Source organism: Drosophila navojoa, chromosome 3 (assembly GCF_054131105.1).
Source record: "Drosophila navojoa isolate 15081-1374.11 chromosome 3, UAZ_NAV_1.0, whole genome shotgun sequence".
NCBI classification, from domain to species: domain Eukaryota; kingdom Metazoa; phylum Arthropoda; class Insecta; order Diptera; family Drosophilidae; genus Drosophila; species Drosophila navojoa.
In genome coordinates, this window is record NC_142891.1 from 28,589,408 (window position 1) to 28,612,880 (window position 23,473).

The 23,473-nt window shown below is 39.5% G+C and overlaps 1 protein-coding gene across 1 annotated transcript; it reads left to right on the plus strand.

Annotated features, from left to right (window-relative positions):
* Positions 1–6,391: 6,391 nt before the first annotated feature.
* On the plus strand, positions 6,392–8,776 carry tj (Maf family bZIP transcription factor traffic jam). Its single transcript, XM_018099168.3, has one exon. The coding sequence runs from the start codon at positions 6,789–6,791 to the stop codon at positions 8,322–8,324; it is 1,536 nt and encodes a 511-aa protein (XP_017954657.2). The 5' UTR covers positions 6,392–6,788; the 3' UTR covers positions 8,325–8,776.
* The last annotated feature ends 14,697 nt before the right edge of the window (positions 8,777–23,473 follow it).

Below are 23,473 nucleotides of genomic sequence, written 5' to 3' on the forward strand. Positions count from 1 at the left end.
TATAGATGCTCAAAACGCTTGAATTGAGGTAGAAAATTGAATTTCTTTAGAGAACATTGTTATAGTAAAGAATTATAATCCTACTACTTTGATAAAAAGTCATTTAAGTTTCCAATCTATCTACAATCGGATTGTCTTTATTTTTTATATTTATTGTACTTTACACTATGAGAATTGGAATTGATTTTTGAATCGTTAAATATATAAGGATATTTCAGCAGTTCATAATCGCGTCTAATCGCTCAGAATTCATGATCGATCGAGTAAAAATATGACAATTTAATTTACTCTCATTTTAAGATCAAATTTAAACTAGTCTGTTTCATAGTAGATTGATGTTCTTGAGTATGACATAATGAAAATAACCTCATTGAAGTGCTCTTCGCTCAGCAGCGTTTATAACTTAATTCCAAGTTAAGCCATAATGATTGCTTCGGCACGCACAAGACTCGTCCCCAGCCAAAGTGTAGAGCAGCTGTAAGGAGATACGTTTTCCGAACATTTATCAAGCATCGATGAGAATGCTGCTGCGGACTGTCTGCGTGTGTGTGTTAACCAGGGTCATAACGAGCCGCCATTTATACAGTTTACACCTTCGCCTCCGAACGAGAGTCAGACCGTGCCCGTGACGCAGCCACAACCGGAGCCGGAGCCCGAGCGGAAGTCAACACATTGACAGCAAATATTTCAATTATATTTGGCCGGCAGTTTATTTATGGGACAATGCAGGGTCTACAAGCGAGTATGCCCCGAGCCGAGGTCAGTTTGTCTGAGTTCATGTTGTTTACAAATCGCTGGCCATAATTTATTGTGCTTTGTTGGATTCTGTGCCAATGAGTGAATGATAAATGGCGCCCGATGATAGTCAACGACGTTGTTTGATGGATGGGTCGATCGGGGAGAGGGTCTGGGCTTGAGGGGTGAGCGTTCAGTCGGGTTGATAGGGTGACGGGGTGACGAATTGACGAGTGGTTATAGAGCTCATTAGGAAACAATTACAAAAGCGCAAGGCACACACGCACACAGTTTAGGGTTGTCAACCCTCTAAGCGCAGCTCCTCCCTCTCTTTCTTTCTCGCATTCTCTCTCTCGCTCTCTATGTGTATGTGTGTGAAAAGGTCAGGTACACCACGTCCAAATGTCACAGTCAACTGACAACTTGACAGCTGGGTAACGCCCACAAATGTGGCCCTCGGATAATATGGTTAATTTTTGAAGTGTGGCAAAAATGGTTTGGGTTAAGGTTCTAAGCAAAGTATTATTGTCTGTAATAATATCGGAAAAAATGAAAACTTGTTGCGTATTGCAGAGGAAGAAGAAATACTTGTTAAAAGGAAGGTTTGCTTTTAACAAATAACCGATGAAGTTGACAAATACCAACCATATAATAATCATATAATACAGTTATGAATAACCTTACGTCAGCTGAACAACATAGCAGGCTTTCAATCAATGCGGAAAAATAATAGCCGTATTGCAGTTATGCTATTGCATACCGTGTTTTTTATTTAATCAATCCAAGTATTAGTTTAGTCTATGTGGAGATATGCTCCTTACCTCTAAAATAAACTCCATTCTACTATCACTTGCTTTTGTTACTCTGTATTCCTTCATATGCATGCCCAAAGGAGTCCAGCTTAAGCACCTGCCAGTCTCATTTCATATCCATTCTTTCATCAAACTCACGCCAGTCTTCAGTCGCACCCACTTTTTAAGAGGTTTTCCAGTTTCTAATTGAAATGGAACCCAAAATTATACGGCTAAAGACATCCCAAATAGAAAGTAGTCTCTGTAAGCTAGAAGCTTGGATTGTGGGCATGTATAAGTTTTCAACACGTACTTTTTGCTTGTGTATAACTGTTAGGTAGAATCCATATGTATCTGCCATCTGAAAGAATGCATAACATCAGCTTTTCCAGTTGTGTTTAGCACTTAAAACAGTTGTGAGGTGCTTAAGCAGGCGAAACAACGGCTAGGCCGTGTAGAGCGTGTATATTTGGATAAATAAATTCATTCAATATCGATTCCCTCGATTAGTGCGCATCCCTCACATTCTTTCTCATTAAATCCGCCCCGTCGCGGCGAGTCAACCCGCTGGTTGCACATCACGTGGAAAGAAGAGGAACGATTGGAGGGCGGGCAACAAGAAGGGGGAAGCTATACATGTTTTTTTTTTTTTTTTTTTGTATTTTGCTGTCAACACTGTCAATCGATTTTCTGTTGATTTACCAGAAATGATTTGTGATAAAACACGATGTTTCGTCATGTTTAAACTGCACTCCACGAGATGAAGCAAGAGAATCTGTGTGCGCGTGTGTGTGCGTGGTTGACTGGCTGACAGTCAATCACATCATATGGCAGAGTAGAGATCCAGCCAGAGCAGAGAGGGCGACAACTATGCGCTTTTAATGCTGCCTAATCCGGCGTAATAAACATTTCACGTAATATGCGGGAATCAATTGAAATGCAATTGAAAGGGACTCGTCATGCAAATATTTGACTGGATATGTCTCATGACAATGGATTAAATACGAGTGCACAACCAGACATCTGCAAATGGGGCATACGAAAGGGATGAGTCTGTGACGTGACACGAAGAGACACGCACCATGAATTAAGCAAAGTGAAGAGCTCTATATGAACCTATATATATAATAACAATTTTTTTTATATATATTTTTATTTTTAACATTATTGTATCGTACATAATATCGTGGATGCTCTGATTGTTCACTTTTATTTTGAATTTTAATTAACTAATTTTTTTCGTTTGCATTCCTCGCTCACGCTCGCATCTCTAGTTTCAGGACTTAGTCAATAGACAAAAGTCGCGGTACTTGAGCCGCGAATTAGTTACGAATGAACTTCAATAAAAAGCACAGCATACTTTTCGGCATGAGGGCAAAGAGTAAATAACAGAGCAAAGCCCACAATTGCCATATCTCTGCCAGTTGGCTTCCCTTCTCCCTTAAAAGGACACACGTGTCCCACCGCCTGCCGCCTGCCGCCTGCCGCCTGCCTCCTGCTTACTGCCACCTGCTTGGCCTCGTTAGCCTGCGGAATACCGTTTGGCACTCCGGGTCGGTTCGGCTTGCGCTGATTATTAAAATATTTTAATTGGCCGCCAGCAAATATTTGCACACCTTTAACCCTTTTTAATATGGATAAGTGCAGCAGTTATTGTTGTCTATCCGCAACCGAAATAAATGTTGACTCTCGTTCACAGTGCTAACCGCAACTCTTAAATCGCGGCAGCCCGGACGAAAGAGGCGAGACACTCGGAGCCAGTAAAATGGGGCCAAGTGAGGAAAGAACCAAAATACGCTAAATATTACACCACGGGCGTGTGAGTCGACAGCTAGATGTCCTGTAATAATTTGTAAAACGCTCCAATGCAAAGTGAGTTTTACTATGGAATAAAATCTGTAAAAAAACCCTTTTAAAATTAAATTAGTTGATCAACTTCCAATACAACTATATTTATATTTAAATCTAATCAATTTATATTTAAAACACATCTAACACAATATATTATTTTTATAAATGAATAATTATTCCGTTGATGGACTACTTTGGAAAATACGCACATTTGATCTCGTAGTCCGTGTTACGTGTTCAATCTAGTTTTTATCGTTTAAGTCTTTTTTTTAATGTTATCGCCGTAATTTCTTCTTGTTAATAATTCTCTGTCTCCGGAGCTAAGTCCAATTATAATTAAGATAATAATTTGATTTTTTTCACTATCTGTCTGTACTCACTTCGCACTTATCTAACATATCTCAGCAGCACCACAGGGTATGAGAAAAAAATCAAATGGAGCATGCTCAGGAGTATAATTCGATTGTGTTCAATTTAATTTTGACAAGCTTCAATGGCACAGCCATCCAAGCCCAAAGGATCTGTCCCTTCTCGAGACTGCGAGTCTGTGTGTATGTGTGTGATATGGTGCATGAATTGGGCGAGGCGGCAGTTGATTTGATTTTGTTTTATGTTTCCTGCTGGCGGGGCACACTTGCTTCCCGCCCACTCTACTAGAAATCGAGACGGGAGTTCTGTGATTTTGTTGGTCTAAGGGTAAGATTCCAGAATTAAGCAACCGCATACATAGATTTTGTGGTCAGTTTTTTGCGGAATATCAGATTTTTGTGTGTAGTTGGGCAGATAGTTGGGAAGCCTCAGATGAAAGCCAGTTAAGAATAAGGATAAGGATGCTTGAAAAATTTCACTTGTGTATTTAGTTCCACAAATAGGAGATTAGAATTGCTACCTAAAATAAATCCATGTATTTGATATATTGTCGATTTCGAGAATTACCAAACTTGTATACCTACCATAAAAAATATATGAATTTATTTTTGCATTCTATATATAGTAGATATTCATATACAAATCGTAATAGCCATAAACCTACTAGCATATAAGTCGTTTTCTGATTATTCATAAATGTAGGCATAAATATGTGAATTTCGATGCTACAAAATATTACTAAAGCTGTAAATCTAGAATAATCGTGAAATAACTGAATTTTGATAAAACCCAATCTAACGATAGACTATAAATAGATTTTCTTTTTCATTAATTTGTTGGCAAATTTGTTTTAAAAAATTTCTTTGTTGTAATACGAGAAGAAAGCAAAAGTTTCGAAATTATATTATTTTTCATATGTCTTAAGTTTAAGTAAATTTTTGCAGCTATTGTTAATTTACGAACATTTGCGACACTGGCCACTGACATAAAATTTAATATTATGTTTCATATAAAGCAAAGGCTATGTATATGTGCAAAGTCGACCAACTTTCTAGACACAAATCAAAAATATTTCTCCCTTATTCCACGGTACAAAATTTAACCCGATCCCAACTGACTTTAAGTGTCTTTTGCATTTTATCATTCAATTGTTAGCCCAAATTTAGAGTCCCTCAGTGACAAGCCCCACCCAACAAAAAAAACTTGTTGCACGAAAGTTTTTGACCATAAAAGACATGGCATCCCAGAGCTAACAGCTGCCCAGAGCTGAGAACAATGTTACATAAGCGAAACATCAAATCTGTTTAGTGTCGGGTAGCCAAAACATTTGCACAGCAATAGAATTAAATTTAAATTATAAAATAATAAAAATAACAAGCGGAAGAAACAACACTCAGCGCCCATGTCCAAAAGCAATAGGGCCAACTCTGTGGTAGCGACCAAATTTGCTGACGAGTCAGCAGAATGCACCTGTGCAGTTCAGTCCAAAATCCTTTGCAGAAGCCAAGCCAAAGCAAACACAAATACTGCTACAATATACATAGATACATATAGATATACACATACATGTGTGTATGTATTTGCAAAGACTTCCAAGCAAAACAAATCGAGCAACTTATCAACACTAAAGTATCTCCCATTGACTTATGCACTGGAAAACTGAAACAGTGGATGGCCCCACAGGATGGCTCAACACGGGGCCCTGCTACTTTTCCAATGCAAGCGCCAACCGGAACGTTGGCGAGCCAACTGGAAAGTCGGCTATGTAGGAATTTCTGTGGTAGTTTCTCATAAATATGCCCGCACACAAACATCCACACATACAAACCATGGTCAGCAGCAGCAAGTGGGCGGAGCCGTGGCAGCATAAGGTGAGTTTGTATGAGTGCTCAATCGCTATATGCTCACTGAGTGTACGTACATCTGTGTGTGTCATTTTTTATGCGCTCCATGGCAATTCAAAAACGCCTACTTCAAGAACAAAACCAACAACAACAAGCTCCACAACAGCCACCACCAAAAGCGAAGCAAACGACGACATGCGACGAAGTAAACAAAAATCGAGCAAACAGAGCCGAAGCTGCGAACGAAAGAGCAGAGCGCAGCTTTACATATGCTCGTGTATATTCCTTTACAGTGGGTCAATAGAGCAGAATAACTACACAGAATGCAGACTAAGTGCTCGCTGCTTTTGACACAGTTAAATATATGTATATGAAAATATAATAAAATACAACTATGTTCAAACTAATAATATATAGCTATTGAACCATTTTATTTATGCCGATAGTTCAAATATATATTTCAAAAGTACTTATGCACGAAAAAGACATTTACATATTAATCATTATCATTTCAATGTAAAATATTTCATTCATGTTCATTAATCAGGGTGACACTGTGCATCAGATGAGAGGCTTTCTCACATATACACGAGAGAGTGCCACAGGCAAATCGCGCATAACTTTAACGGTTAAAGGGTGCCCTATGCTCGCTCTCTCTCACTGGCATCGCTTGTCGTTGTTGTTGATGTGGCCAAGCTGGCAATTCCAGCAGGAGCTCAACAGCGAATGGCGTGCAAGCTTACAGTGTGTGGAGCTACTGCTGTTGCTCTTTAGCACACAGCTACACACACACTCACAGTTTGCGTCTATACATATGAACACTCTAAAAGCGATGCGCGCGTCGGCCATTCCGCTGCCAGGGCCACCCTGCAGTCGAGCATGCGGCTAGACTCAGACTCAGTCGCCACCGTTAACTCTTTGAAACTGGACGCAGCGAGCGGCAAATAATAAAAACAAATCAAATAACAGAATATAACAAAACATAAAACAAAAATTTAATGCGGGCGCGCCAAATTTTCAAAAATTGACAAAAAAGTTTATAGAAATTTGAATTATTTCTCGATCTTAAGCCAAGCCAAGTCAAGTGCAGTGTGACCCACAATAAAAAGTGTGACCAGTGTGTGTGTGAGTGTGCCCCTTGATATACCCCGTATACAATCCCACCCCACAATCGAGTTGCATGTGAACCGGCGATCCAATGAAAATGGAGGATCCCACCATTGCTGACACATACGTGCAGGAGTTTAACTTGGATCACTTGGGGGTCAACAATACCACACATAGCACTGTGACAGCTCTAACACCTGTGACTATCTCCACGACAGCCGCCGCCGCCATCGGTCATGTGAAGCGCGAGGATCATAGTCCGCCTCAGCCCATAAAATGGACAAATGAGCCGCCAGCAGATGATGAAACGGACACGTTGCCTCTGCCACTGCCCTTGCCGCTCCCTATCGCAGTTCCGGATGCGGCAGTCGGCGCTGAGCCTTTGGCATCTGTATCGCACATTAAGCTGCGCTCCTTTTCAGGCCACCATCAGTGGCACATGGATGAGCGCCGGTTGCAGCCACTCAGTCCGCCTCCGGAGGGCTATGTAGGCGGTCCGATGGGCGGGCAAGCGGTATTGGTCAATACAACTTCCGGGACGACAACAACCGCGGCAGCTGCTGCAGCTGCCGCTGCCGCTGCTGCGGCTGCTTCGACGGTACCTGTGGGCGTGCCCTCCACTCCACCGGAGACGCCGCCAGTGGTGGGCTCCCCAAACGGCAGCAGCAGCTGCCCCAGCCAGGCATATGCCCATCACTATCATGCCGGACGCAGCAGCAACTCGGGCGCCAATGTAGCCACAGTGGGTCTTAGCCAGGAGATGATGTGGCTACCCAACTCAATGCGCGCCGAGCAACAGCCCTTGGACTTGCGCCCCCTTGCCTGTCCGGGCTCTCAGGAAGAGGCCGAAGAATGGGAGCGTCAGCGCGAATATGCCATGCAGGCCGCTGCAGCGGCTGCACATCATCATGGACATCCACTGATGCAGAGCCATCATCACCATGCCATCAGGCATATGGCACAGGCACAACATCCCACACATCCGCACTTTCACAATCTGGAGCACGCTCTGCCCATCAATATGCACTCCAATTCAGCCAACTCGTGCGCGGGCAGCCCGGGCCCCGTCAGTGTTCCACCCAGCAACTTGTATCCAACAATCTCCAATTGTGGACCTCATGTGCCCTCGGCGGGCAGCAGCAGCGGCGCTAGCAGCGCATCCAACTCAAGGGGCTGTGTGCGATCGATTCTGCAGCCGTATCGACCGCTCTCGGCCAGCTCGACGAGAAGCTCCAATAACTCGCCTCACACTTGTTCCGGCGCCTACAGCAATGCCACGCTGGAGGATTGCATCAACGACGACATGCTGACCACTTTGACGGTGCGGGAGCTGAACAAGCGATTGCATGGCTGCCCGCGCGAGGAGGTGGTCCGGCTGAAGCAGAAGCGCCGCACGCTCAAGAATCGTGGCTATGCCCAGAACTGTCGCTCCAAGCGCCTGCATCAACGCCACGAACTGGAGAAAGCCAATCGCCAGCTCAACCAGGATCTGCATCGACTGAAGCTGGAGTATTCGCGTGTCTGCCAGGAGCGCGATAGCCTAATGCAGCGCCTCCAGCAGCAGAGAACGAGCGCTGGCGCCGCCGGCGGCGCAGATAGTCAGAGCTCCCCAGAGTTTTATCTATGACGCCAACTGGCGGCGGCCTCATCAGCTTCCACCTCAAATAACTCGCATCCGTTGCAGCAGCCGCAGCAGCATCGTGCCTCGCATTCGCACTCGCACTCGCACTCGCACTCGAATCCGCATCCGCATTCGCATCCACATTCGCATCCGCATCCGAATTCGCAGTGGCCGCCCCAGCAGGTGGTCAACTAAATAGATCTGGTAAATGGCGCCTTGAAATAGTCCACAGGTGAAAAAGGGTTTCCAATAACGTTTTTATTCCTATTTTCCTTGATTTGTATATAGTCCCAGCTAAACTTCGATTGAAACAGATTTACATTATTATATCGGGACTTACATCGTAGTTACACATACCATAAACACCCTATTCAACTTTCAAATTAAAACATATCTCCGTTTCAATCGAAAATCAATCCAAAATTTTCTCAATAATAGATATTTTAAATATTTTCAAAAACTTTAATATAATTCTTATTTACATTTACTGAAAAAGGGAAATTGTTTTAAACATTTGTATTTGATAATATTAAATAACATTATTTCGGGATTTAAAAGAAAGAAAATTTTTTTAACAATTTGACATTTCATGAATTAAAAAGAAACTTAAATCTGTACATATTCAGTTTTATTGTTTCAAATTTTATTAAATCTAAATAAGGATAGGAATTTAGTATATAATTACAATTGAAGAACTACGAAATAAGATAAGACCATTTTCGCGAACTAATCTTCTACTAATCCAATAGATTTTCAGGAATAGGTTTTTCAAATTGATTATCATTAAATTTGTTAATCAGTCAACCACAGACTACACTATGAAGTTTATTATTATTATTCATATTTGATTGTATATTTAAAATTACTTCGGGAATATTAAACTTAATGAAAATGATTTACATATTCGAAATAACAGTATTGGATATAACATGTGGATTACTTCAAGGCGTACCTCCTATTCAATTACCGACTGCAAAATAAAGGTATTGTCAAGCATTTAAAACCCTAAGGATTCATTTAAGTAAATCACAATAACAAAAACATTTTCTCTTTCAATTTGTGACAATAAAATATTTTCAAACTAATATTGTAAGTTCTTGTTAAGTTATCGATCGATGCGAAACGAATCGATTTAAATCGAACCTTTTGCTGATAAGCATTTTCGTATAGTAAGAGAGAGAGAGAGAGAGAGAGAGAGAGAGAGAGAGAATGGCGATCGCACATCCCGAACACGTAGTTCAAATTATTGATTATAAATAAAGTAATTCAAACATTAAACAAACATTTTTGTCAGCTACTGATTAATGATCAATCAGATCGTTCGATCGATCGATCGATCGCAACATTGTATTACAAATTACGAGTTAGTAACACACGCTTATTTGTTGATTAGTTTTAGCTTTAGTTTTTTCTAGCATTAAGATGACCGACGACAACAACAACAAATATCGTATACCCTATAAATATATAGGGTTAGCCTAAATAGCTGTATAGCGTGTTTCATAGCAGAAGCTTTTATTTGGTTTCCATACAGCACACCCACAGCTCCATCCACTTTCATATCCACGCCCACGTCCGCTCTTTGGATACCCTGCAAACGTAAAAAAACGAAGGCAACATAAACTATAAACTAAAGGTTGTATTATGTTTTAAACACAAGCACTTGAAGCAGTTGATTAAACTAAAACCAAGTTCTAATACGCGTAATTAACTCAAAGATCTATCACACCACAAAACAAAATGTAAATACAAAGCAAATTGTATAAATTCTAAGCTTAACGATTCGATGTCTGTCTCTATACAAATTAAACCAAAAGAAAACTTAAATCGAAAACGAATTGAGTAGAAAATCACTTTGAAGAATACGATACTGAATACGACAACAATTGTGAATAGCTCTTAAGTGTGCATAATAAAAACTTAGTAATAAATGCAAACATAAAAAATTACAAAAAATAAAACCATATCAATGTGTTCTTAACTCAAAACAAAACAGAAAATCTATTTGATTTGATAAGCATATTATTTTCAGGTACTTATCAATAATCGAGGCAAGTTGAAACTATACAAATTTGCGTTTTTTCTATTAGGTCTCTTACAGCATAATTCTATAAATATCAGAAATAATATATTGGTTAACAATTACTTTTGTAAGAAATTGGTAAGGTATATTCTGGTTTCTTAGCAGAGCTCTATTATCTTTAATAGGTATCTGTTATGGATATCTAAAACAATCTAGGGTAAATGGTTTATATATATATATTCGAAATACTGCAATTTTTTATATAAAGAATAATCTGATATGCAAAGACAACAATAAAATAGCGAGAAGTTTGATTTTGGACCTATTGTACAAATATATTAATCCAGTGCCAGATCTATTAAACTCATTGAATCACTTAAAACTTTTTTATTAAAGTTGGTAACAGGGCAGAACTTTCTGTATAGAGGACTTTTAAAAGAATTGATGTAATATTGATGATATTAAAAGAGCGTTGTCTCTATTGAATTTTAAGATTGAAAGTGTTTGCTCTTAATATTTTTAAGTGAATTTATAGAAATTATTTCAGCTTAGATTTTTAACGGGGGTTGTACTTGTTAGTGAGGCACCGAGATTTTCATCAGGCCCCAACAGGCGATAAGGAATTGTTGTTCTTTGACTTTGAGACAACGATCGACCGATTTCATGGAACTACGTTGTTGTGTGGTCTGTCGGCAATTGATAAAGCGAACGACCACCAGCAACAGTTGCAAAACTCGATACTTCAAAGTAAACAGACGGGGCCACAGCTACAGCCTGTGATCCAGCTTCAGCTCCAGCTTCAGCATCTTTAGCGGATACCAAGTCCGAGCCCGAGTCGATTGAAAGCTGTGTCAACAAACAAATCGAATATGGCTACTTGAGGGCCTGAAGTGCAACACCAGATGCTCATGACCGGGCGACAGACGGATTGGATTACAATCATTAACATTCAGCTATGGATAAAGTACAGAAGGCATAAGCCTCGTTTGTTTATAAACAATTCAGGCCAGAAGCGGTCCGAAGGCTCAGCGTAATTCGGTGAAGTGGACAACAAGATGTAGATCGCGTTAGTTAATAAAAGTTTTTGGAATGCACCAAACCGAATCTTCCCAATGTTTATTTTGATATCGGCTGACCATCTGGTTGAAGCTCCCCCATGACACGAATTATTCGTTTATTTCAGCGTTGAATACTCTATAAACATCCATACTCTATATATTTTGGCAAGCATTTGTTTGCCGACTTCCTCTCTCCTTATTAAACTGCAAATATTTTAAAGAGTATCTGATAGTCGTTCCCTGTGTCTATTATTATGTCTCCATATTTTGCGAGTTTCCTGTGTTCTAGCGAGCCCCAAATAAAGCTCCATGGGCATCTTCGGCTCGTCTTTATGTAATGTAGAGGGATTCTTCGACGCGTCGAAGTTGCGCAAATCTTGTCGAATTTTATTTATCGCGTGCACAGATATATGCATATATGTATATGTATATAGCCTATGTTTTGTCAGTTTTATTTCGATTTCATTTGGGTTATTTACTTGGCTACAAGCTCGCCCAATGGGCCCTGACTATAGCTGTGCCTCTACCATTCAAGCAGGAAGTGTCAAATTACACTTTTCTTTTTCTCTCCTTTATTTATTTCTTTATATTTGGGTTTCATTTCTGCATGAATACGGCGCATGCATGCTTCAAGCGCAACCATAAAAAATAATTAAGCAACAACGGAATCTATTATGAACTAGTGCCTGTGTCAGTGCTACAACAAATGGAACCATCGAATCCTGAAGTATGGGCGGAGATTATGTTACGGAATATATTTTCTTCTAATATTTTATTTTATTATAATTAATAAAGATAAAATTAAAGAAAATTATACATTTTCTTCACTTCTATTTTATTTTTATATATTTTCAGTCACGATATTTGATTTTCAATATATAATTGGACTTTTCAGGGTTTGATATACCTAACCTTGTAAGATTAAGCAATTATCGTATCTGATTCGCACAGAAATCCGTGCGCAATATGGGAATCGATAGTGTGTAACAAACTTCTTGATAAAGTCTAGTGCTCCTCTCCCATCGCACACACATACGTCAATGATTGATAAGCGTTGGATAAAACTTTTTGGCACTCGTCCTTTGGCGCGATAAATTTCGCTTTTTCATGCTGCTGTTCCTGCTCCTTTTGCTCCTGTTGCAAGAGAGATTTGCTCCTCCTCCAAGTGCCAGAGATTTACGAGCATATTTTCGCAGCAAACTTTTGCCGGACAAAGCGTCAACTAATGAACTAATGAGCTTTTGAAGCATGCCACAGAATGAGGCAAGTGGAGCGCTTCATTAGCCTAATGAGTGGCTAACGCAGACTAAGAGGGGAAAAGGGAGAAAGGGGAGAGAGCGGAAAGTTTGATATGTGTATAGCTGTCGAGGCATGACGCGGCCAAATGAAGACGTCTTAGCGATTTAAGGTTAAAGTCAAAAATGTGGAATACCAGCACAAGTGAACCCCACAGCCCCGCCCACCAGCAGCAGCAGCAGCACCACCCCACCCCACCACACCGCCCTGCGACAATGTCGCCGCTACGTGTGCGGCATGCAAACACGATAAAAATAGACAACAAGACGAATAAAGAGACTGGGAATAGAAAGCAGGAAGCCCCCAATCATGCGATTACATGTGTGAACTATCGATTGAATTAAGACAAAACGCAGCGAGGAGTGTTTTAGCGACGCGGAAGGCAGGGCCGAGGCGAGCGTGGTGTGGGTGTGGTGTGTAGCCACTTAAGCGCGTCGCCGTCCACTTGAGGCATAAAAAAGGTAGAAGATGAGCAGAGCAACAAAAAAACGCAACAACCCCGAAACTCCAACCTCATCTAAGTCGTCAACACGTCGCACTGCAGGCATAAAAACAGTACGCAGCATAATCAAGAGGTGTGTGCGTGTGTGTATGTGTGTGTGCGTAATAAATGTTGACAACTTGGCCGCCCCCGCAAATACTCGCCCTTTGGCTGTGATTATACCGGACCCCGAGTCCTGTTCAAATGTCATTGTCACTTTGAGTCGTGTCTATAAATTTCATTCGTGACGAGCTGCGTCCAGCCCCTGCCCCTGCCCGTGCCCCATACCCACCCGTCCATCCTGCATCCTGTCCAAGCACTCGAGCCACTCTCTAGCCGCAGGCATCTGCGACTCTGCGCACGATTTGCATTAGAATTCAATAATTATTGTTTAATATACACTTGAGACCCGAGCCAAAAGTCGCATCACTCAAGAGCCTGTTAGAGAGCTTGTAATCTTTTCTAACCACGAAAACTGATGAAGAAAGAAACCAAATTTAATAAACATGCCACACAGGTATGACACTTTTATAACACATAACATATATATATATATATATATATATATATATATATATATATATATATATATATATATATATATAACATAAGAGGTACATTACAGTTATGCGCACATCATCTAGAATACGCTTCGGATATACTGTTCTTTATAAAAAGAAATATTATGTAACTTAAACTTAACAAGTAAGAAGGGTCTAGTCGAGACTGCTCGACCAGGAGATACCCTGAACCCTCCACGCTGATATTTTAATCATAACTGCGCAGTAAGCAGCGACTGCGCTTCGGCTGCGCTGCAGTGTTGGCAATATTATGAGAATTTATTTGTTGAATAATTTAATTTCTAGACGTACGATCTTAATGAAACTTTCAGAACGTAATCATAATGCTCAAATGTATGTACAATCCAAAGCACGGCTCTATACATCATATGTATATTCACGGTAAATCTGAAGTTTTTCGATTATTCTCGATAAAAAATTATCGGATGATTTATCGAAAAACTAAAGCAAACTCGTACTGCGTATGGTATACACGAGTATGCACACAAAATTTCAGCTCTCTAGCTTTTTATCTTCTGAGATCGACGCACTCATACAGACGGACGGACGGACGGAAAATGAGAACTTTGTATAACAGTTATACTATTGTAAGTCCCAGCTGTTATATATAATGTTTAAATCGAGCACGATTATCTAAGTTTTTTTTTGTTTTTTTTGTGTCTTCTTATCTCCGGCTGGCATCTTGTATGGGAACAAAAAAAAACCATTGAAAATAAACCCACTTGTGAGCATTCTACTCTGGCCCCATGTCTGACACGCTTTCTGATGCTTTTTACTCTGTTCTCTGCCTCCGATGCGCCCCGTTCTGCGTGGCATTGTCTTGCATTTTTATTGATGGGCTGCTTTGCTGTTTTTTACGACTTGCCCTAACCAATGAACTGAACTGAACTGAACTGAACTGCACGGACTGGACTGGACTATTCCGTGTCATTCATGCTCGCACATTTCTTACATTTTCGTTTTTCCTATGCTCGCTCAGAATTGGACATAGGTGTATTAGTGCAAGCTCCGCCCGTCAATGGTTAAGGAATATCGAGCTTACATCTCTTTCGGGAAATGGAGAAATATGCTGAGCGAGTATTGCTCGGTCGATTGCACCCGACTGCGGTACTCTTACTTGTTTCGTTGTCTTCTTTTTTCGTGCAGTTGTCGCTCCCCAAAGGCGATATCCAGTTCCGTTTGCCATGTATCTTTATCGCTTTATAGCCGCTTCCGTGCGGGTCAGAGACGAGCAAGGCCAGGACAGGACGGGCCGTGAAGAGACGGAACGACACAGGACAGAGTCGCATAATTTCCGTAATGACCAATGATATAAATGGAACTCATTTGCCAGTCAAACCCCTCTCCCCTCCATCTCTCACTCTATCTGCTCAGTATTGATGCGCTGCCGTAAATCGAGCAAGCCTTCGAACTGGACTCCTTTTAACGTTTGTAATAATAAATTAAATCACATTTGGGCTTTCCCAATTCTTCCCTTTCGCCTTTCCCTTTTTTTGTAGTCTGCTTTTGGGGCTTTGCCTACGGCTCATTGGCTACGCATGTGAAGATTGAACCCAATTGTATGCCAAAATGTAGTACCTCGACGTAGTTTTCATTTGGCTTACTTTAAGAGCCCCGTTTTGGGTCAACCTTCTATGAAGAAGGTTGTGCAGCCAAATTTGATGCCATAACCAGGTAGTAGCAGGTGCATCGATGTGTATATATGTACATATATAAAAGATATATATATATATATGTATGTATATATGTATATATACACATATATATCACATATATAGCCATAGAATAATAAAGCAAAGCAATTATGTATATACTCATACACATGTATGTAAATATACATATATATGTATATGTATATATTTATGTTCATATATATTTTCCATTTTAGTGTCTGCTTTCTGCCAATTTTGCAGTTTTGGGTCTTATATAAAAATTGCAATAAAACTAAAAAGCCAAAAAAAAACCTCAAAAAGAAGATGAGTAATGAGCACAGCTCTATATCTGGATACGGAATAATATATGCATGTATACTTCTACATACATACATTGATATAAACTAGGTAGCATTACCGAATTCCTAGAATAGAAGATGCGAATATTTTATATTTCACCCAAAAAACGTCTTATATCAAAAGAATTTATAAAAATTCTAAGATACGAGAAAAAAATAATTCACTTTAATGAATGAGTATATAAAAATGAAATAAAATTTTATTTAAATTAATAAACTATGGAATGGTAGGAACATTTTCTTTATTTGATATATCAAATAGCACGATAATACCACTTAAATTTTTTGTTGATATTAATTCAAATTAAAGTGTATTTAGAGTAAATGTTTATTCGATATGAAAACGTGATGAAAGTCGAGAGAAGAAGCATTTGCTGGGATCAGCTTTGAGTGATATATTATGAGCTCTAATGCACTAACGATATTATCATTGTAATGTGGGATCCTTGATAACTTATGCAGCATACGGCCGAGTTCCAAGGCTTTCAAGGCTGCTTTTGGGACACCTCAATGCATTGCCAAATCGCTGGGCCAACTGGAATTTTAAAACTATTTCAAAGCAGGTATAGCTCCTCTCAACTAGTAGCATATGCTATGGTCTTGGACATAGTATTCCATAGTATTCAATTTGTATACAATAATAGTATTATTATTATAAAAGTATATTAATCAATTATATAAGAATCCCTTCTCATCTATGGCTATTGTTGTGTACAAAGCGTAAATTATTTATTATTATTACTATTATTATACTATATTATTTATTACTAACCGAGTCGTGTCTACATTTCGCATGCTATCAAAAAGAGAGGGAAAATGATGAGGGATAACAAGTGTTAGATCTTCGTGGGAACATAAACAAATCGCTCCACGATCGTGTCTAATAAACAATTCGAATTCAACGGAAACCTGCGCGTCGTAAACAATCCCAAACAGTCATCGGGTTAGCTTGTTTAGACTTTGACTTGGCATCGGGCGCTCGGAGAGTTAAGTGATGGGTATTACGAGCTGCGCTTTATAAGACCTGGCGATTTGTGCTGATTAAATGAAAGACACGTTACGATTGCAAAATACGTATGTGGAGCAGAGCAAGGTGCGGAGGGGCTATGCACGGTATGAACTGCTCGTGTCAGCATTCCATGGGGTCGTCTGTGCCGGTCAATGAACCGCGAGCGGAAAACTAAAAAAAAACACTAAAAACTGATAACGACGGCAAATAATACTACTCACATTATATGGAAACACATATATAACTACGTATATATAATATATGAATATATATACATTTATTTTTCACTTGGAGAAAAAATGCTCGCGACGCTCTGACAACAATTTTAGCACTTAATGAGGTTACAATTAAGCGCATCTCTTTTTTCACTTTTCCCTTTCATTTTTTTGTAATAAAATGTTTATAATAAACTGCATTTCAATTTCAACAGAACAATATAGTCAAAAAGAAGGTAGAAAAAACAGTAAGTGATTTGTGCAAATTGTTTTTAGTGCTGAATTTGCAATAAATCAAAAGGCAGGTAGGGCAAAAAATTATACAAAGAGAAAAAAGTATTACCAACTGCATAGGCGACTTAAATATTATGGACCCAAAATATATTAAATTTTTGTATATTTGTATCATCCATCTTTTTTATGATATTTTCCACATTTAATCTTCCATCAACTGTTTTTACCTCTATCTCTTAGTTTCCTTTTCCAAATGATGATATGATTTATATCTCTCCGTTTATATTCGCTCGTCTATCATCCTTGCACAGTCTATTATCTTCTATATACATATTTAGAAGTTAGAATGCCATTAAAGCGTTTCTTTGTTTAAGGACTTCTCTAACTCTTCTAAATAGCACGAAATGCAAGTGTAGAAAGGATAAGATTCGATCGCTACATTATTTTCTTACATTATATAAAATCGTTTTCATTTCTTCAGATTTTTCACTGATTTTCCACCTCTATATTTATAAGTCGATTTATAGTCGATTTATAGTCGATTTATATCAAATCTAAGACTACTAGGCATTGCAAATCCACAAATGGAAGTTTATAGCATAGACAGCGTTTCATAACCTCTTACGACATCTCTCGAGGGCTAACTAATCTGAAAATGATTATAATATCTTAAAAGCCTTAGCTATTTCTCTAAAATTTGTCATCAATCCAAAGCCAATCAAATTTTTTAACTCCACTAACTGCATAGATGTATAAACCGAAATTATATAATATACACATGAATCTACATTTAAAATTTGGAAGCTCTAGCCCTAAAGGTGTAGTAGTTATAATTAAATAACTGACTTTCGATAAAGTTTTTAATCGATAATAAAATATCGGAGGTAGTTATCGATTTTTGGTGACGAACTTGATATGCACGTGATATACGCGGACCTAGGACCTCAAGTCTCTAGCTCTTATATCTTCTGAGATTGACGCGTTCATACATACGTACGGACGGACGGATAGACAGACGGACAGGGCCAAATCGACTCAGCTCGTCGCCCTGATCAAGAATATATATACTTTGTGGGGTCTGCCACGACTCCTTCTGCCTGTTACATACTTTTGACAAAACCATTATACCCTGATTTCCCATTTTCAATGGGTTCAGGGTATAAAAAGCTCTATTCAGAAACAACAGAAACGTGCATTTAAATCGGCTCAGATCGGTATTCCAAATATAGTTCACTTTATTCAGTTCATATTTGCATAAGCTGTATATACCCTGCGGTGTGTAGCTGGTGCCCCAATAGCGAATCGATTGCCGAGATCAGCATTATTTATAGTGCTCGCATAAAATGCAATTTGATGATTTAATTAATATTGAATTACATACACGCTGAGCACGGCCATCAACAATTATACAATCAGCGAACATTTCAATCAGAGCTGGTTTGCTAATTGCTGCGGTAACTGTACCTGCGTATATAAGCAGGGACTCTTTAATTTATGCCTGGCAAATATTTAGCATACAAATACGCGCACACACTCACACACACACACACACACACACACATACATACAAACATACGCAAGTTGACGGAGCTTATTAATTAAGAGACCGACTGCACTCACACCCTTTTCCCTGTAGGAGAGAGTTCTGGTTCGCTCTGGCTGGCTGCTGGTGCTGGTGCTGGTGCGGCATTCGCTCCACAAAAATCGAGAAATCATAAAAGCGTAAAATCAAACTGCCGCCATTTCGTGGTGGCTCATGCCAAACTTGCAGACTTCCTGTCTGAGCCCCCGCCCTCCGTCCCCTGCCCACTCTATTGGCAGCGTCTGCCTGCGGTACGGCAGCCGCGTCCCCGTCCGAGCCGGCTCCGGCTTTATTAACACGCATATCAATTCATTTTGATTGTAATTTATGCCGTAACCAATCGCTGCATATCGCTCACATCGACCTCGTCCTCGGCAGGGCAATAAAAGTATTGTTTATAGATATGTTGCGGCTGCAGTTAAAAGATACAAAGATACAAAGCATACTCTCACACACACACGCACACGCACGCAGAGCATGCTGTCATATGTGGCTGAATAATTGGACCACTTTCTTTCGAACTTCTGCTCAGTGGAGCGTGATCCAGAAAAGCGACAGCGACAGCGAGCAGAGTGAAAAACGGAAGCAAAGGGGATTTCCTTTCCATGGTAATCGGTTTGATTCAAGCAGCAATGCGAGCTTTAGTTCGCTATAATTGCAGCACAGCTTTGGTTACACTACTTAAGGCCATTTCAAACAACTCACTAAAATATAACTTAGAGAGCCGTTACCGCTTACTAATACATAGTATTTAAAAAGTTATAGAACTGGTCCGAATCTTAACGCCTGATGGTAAAGCAGAAGAATTTATATTTCTAAATTGGTAAACCTATATTATATTACAAATAGCTGCAATGAAGACTAAAGAAAGGACGGATTCAAGCGCTTAATCTATTAGTTTTCTCAAACATATTATAAAATTGATATTTAGCATAATACAGATGCAAGTCTTGTGTATCTTTAATGCCGACAAATGAAACATGCCGGACCATTACCTCTGATTCTATAGAAATGATTTTACAACAACTGCGGTAAATCTCTCGTATAAACAGTACTTTTCATTGCTTTCATGGTTTCATTTACAAAATCCTGAAAATCAGATAATCATTTTAGATTCGACTATCGGCATGCATTCATTACCCATAAAATATGAAAAATACACTCAATCAATAGTGTAACAGCTGTTATACTCTTCGAATTGTGGAGCCTTTAGTTGAAAGGTTGAGTGAGTGCGTTTAAAACTGGTATAACACTGTTGACAATGTGTTATACGATGGGCTTGGCTTTACTTCAAGTTTATATTGGATATGGCTCTCAGCTCTTTTAGCTGCCCTCTGCTCCCCAACATGACACTGGCCATGCCCCAATCAGCCTAATTGAGCTGACTGTTTGTCCCGTTTTGAAACAAGGCAGAAAGTTTAGGCCCAGCCCTCGATAGCCTCGGTGCGCAAAGTCAAAGAGACAAACGTCGACAAATGACCCAGCAATGAGCTGGGTAAATGAATCAATGAATGTGAATGTGAATGTGAATGCGAATACGAATGCGAATGCGAATGCGCATACGGGAATAAGAATGGGAATGAAAATGAATGTATTCGGTAACAATTCATTAAGCAAATAGAAATGTGTGCTAAACGCATTAAGAGATTAGCACACAAACACAAATACAAATACAAACAGAAGCAGCAACAGAAACAGAACCAGAAAGACAACAACAGCTCGAGCAGGGGGCGAACCGATTCCCATCGATAAACTGTCGAACTGGGCAACTTAATGACCCTCATTTCATGTAAATGTACCGCTGGCTCTTTCAGCTGGCCAGAAAGGGGGTTTCAGAGCTCGGCCAACATTTAATTGCCAACCAGAAGGCTCAGATTCACCGTGTGTGTGAGTGTATGTGCACGTGCATGTGTGTGTGCGGTTAACTTGGATCCGCATTTGAGTCATGTGTGTGAATAGGTAAAATCACATTTGCATTGCGCTTATTAAGTGCACATTGTTTCGACAACAATGTGACCAGACTCACGCACAATCTGAAACCGGAAATGGTAAATTAAAGAACACTTAATTGCAGTAAGTGCAATTTTGGGTAATTGTTCGTGAAAACGGGCTGGTGCTCAAGCAGAGCTTGGCTAGCGCAACTCTTCCAGGGACTCGAATCCTATATATTTATATTTAATCCTATACATCTATATGCGTTTGGCTCATTTACATACTCCTCTCCTTCATATTCACTCAATATTGAATTTATAAGAGAAGAATCCTCGCAAATTCATAGAATTAAAAGCTATATTATTGACCTCGAATGAATGCTATAGAATGCTATATAATATAAAAGGTAAATATGCACATCCATATAAAGATCCTTTGATTTTGTTATATTCATGGCGACGCTTCGTATTGACTTGATTAGAAATATAATAATGTTGAATATACGCATTATATATTTAATGTTGCATTATATATTTCATTACATATTTAATGTTGTCAGACGCTATATTCATTGTATTCATTGTAAAAATTAAAGTCAATAGTCACTTCATGCCCCCAACAAGTTCTTCCATTCTATGTTTGAAATCAGCATGAGAAGTAACAGAATCCACAAAGGTATATATTTTCTTGATCACACGAGCTGAGTCGATTGTCCGCTTGTATTGAGCTAGAGCAATTGGTAAAATATGATTGCATTTACAGATTAAGTTTACTTCGATCTTTTATTTTTGGTTTCCATAAAATCGATTAGATACTATCAATAAGCCTATGTATAGACTCCCAAACTTTCATTTTTACGAATAGAAATACGATATTGACTTATTGTTCATTGAATATATGCTCCAAATGTTCTATAAATAAATTAGAAGCTCAGTTGCAAATGTTTGATTTTAAATGTAATATTTAAACTCTCGCTTTTTATTTATACCCTGAACCCATTGAAAATGGGAAATCAGGGTATAATGGTTTTGTTAAAAACATGTAACAGGCAGAAGGAGGCGTGGCAGACCCCACAAAGTATATATATTCTTGATCAGGGCGACGAGCTGAGTCGATTTGGCTCTGTCCGTCTGTCTGTCCTTCCGTCCGTCCGTATGTATGAAAGATATAAGAGATATAAGATATGTCAGAAGATATAAGAGCTAGAGTCTTGAAATTTTGTTTCCTAGGTCTGTGTATATCACGCGCATATCAAGTTTATCACTAAAAATCGATAACTACTCCCGATATTTTATTATCGATTAAAATCCTTATCGAAAGCTAGTTATTTAATTATAGCGTCTACACCTTTAGAGCTAGAGCTTCCAAATTTTAAATGTAGATGTATGTGTATTTTATATAATTTCGGTTTTTGTTAAAATTTACCCCCCACCCCTAAAGTTGACCCCTCACCCTCACCTTTGTAAAAGGCGTATTTCAAGTAGTAGAGACTTGTGCTTTGGAATGTACATACATTTAAACCTTATGATCATGTTCTGAAAGTTTCATTAAGATTGGACGTCTGGAAATTCTATTATTTAACAAATAAATTCGTTTGATATTGCGGCTGCAGCGCAGCCCAAGTGCGACTGCGCGTTCTAATATGTGCGTGTGTATGTGTGTGTGCCTAAAAAAGGTGCAGAGTGATTGGAATATCAGACTGGAGGGTTCAGGGTATCTCCTAGTCGAGCAGTCTCGACTAGAGTCTTCTTACTTGTTTTTGCTGAAGGATATATAAATGGTCAACTTGAAATATACTTTAATTTTTTTATTATTAAATTAACTTTTGCTTAACTTTGAAATATTTTTTAATATCAATCTCGCTCGGGCATCAACTCATCCGTCCATAGCTTTCCCTAGATATTACCATTTACGGCTTGTTTTTTGACTACCTCCCGAAAGTTTTCACTCTGACCCACAAAGAAAAGCAGTTGGATACGTCACGTTCCTTGGTTGAGCTCAAATTTGCGCTATCCTTTTCCATCAAGTCCCTTTCGTTCGCTGCTCGTCTTCACAGGATTTCGTCAGCTTTGTTCGGTCCGATGTGATAAACGTTTATGATTATTTTTATGGAGCTTCGACTTGGCTGCCAATTTGGCTATTGGTATCTCGCAACTTGATTTATTTTAAATAGCGCACCCAAGGACTCTCCCGACTCCTCTCCGCTGCGCCAAATGCAATTTATGTATGTGTGGTAACATCACAAAAAAGAGAAAGGAAAACTTTACACGTGACTGCAGCGAACTGGACCTCTGGTCAGCTCGCATTAAAGTCAGGGACATGCCTCAGCTCTCATCTTCCGGCTCTCCGGCTCCCCTTCCGCTCCAGTCATGCCCACATGTGTGAACAAATATTTTTTAGATGGTGTCACCCACTTTATGCGGGTTTCGACTACGTGTCATTTGGCCTATCTGCCGGAGCAAATCTTTGCCGTCCTCCCAACTGGACGGGATAACAATTTCCATAATCGCTGGTTAAACAAGGACACGCTTGGTCAAGCTGACCAAAACATGTAACGGCCCTGAGGGAGCTGCGACCTGCAGAGGGGGCCGTATCTCTCCGGGTGTCGCAATCCGTTTATGATGCACACACATCCCATTTTATGGGCCTGCCTTGCTCTCTGTGCGGGGCTGTGGACAAAAACATTGTTTGAATTATGTTTTACATATTTTTATTCACTTAACGCATTTTTAC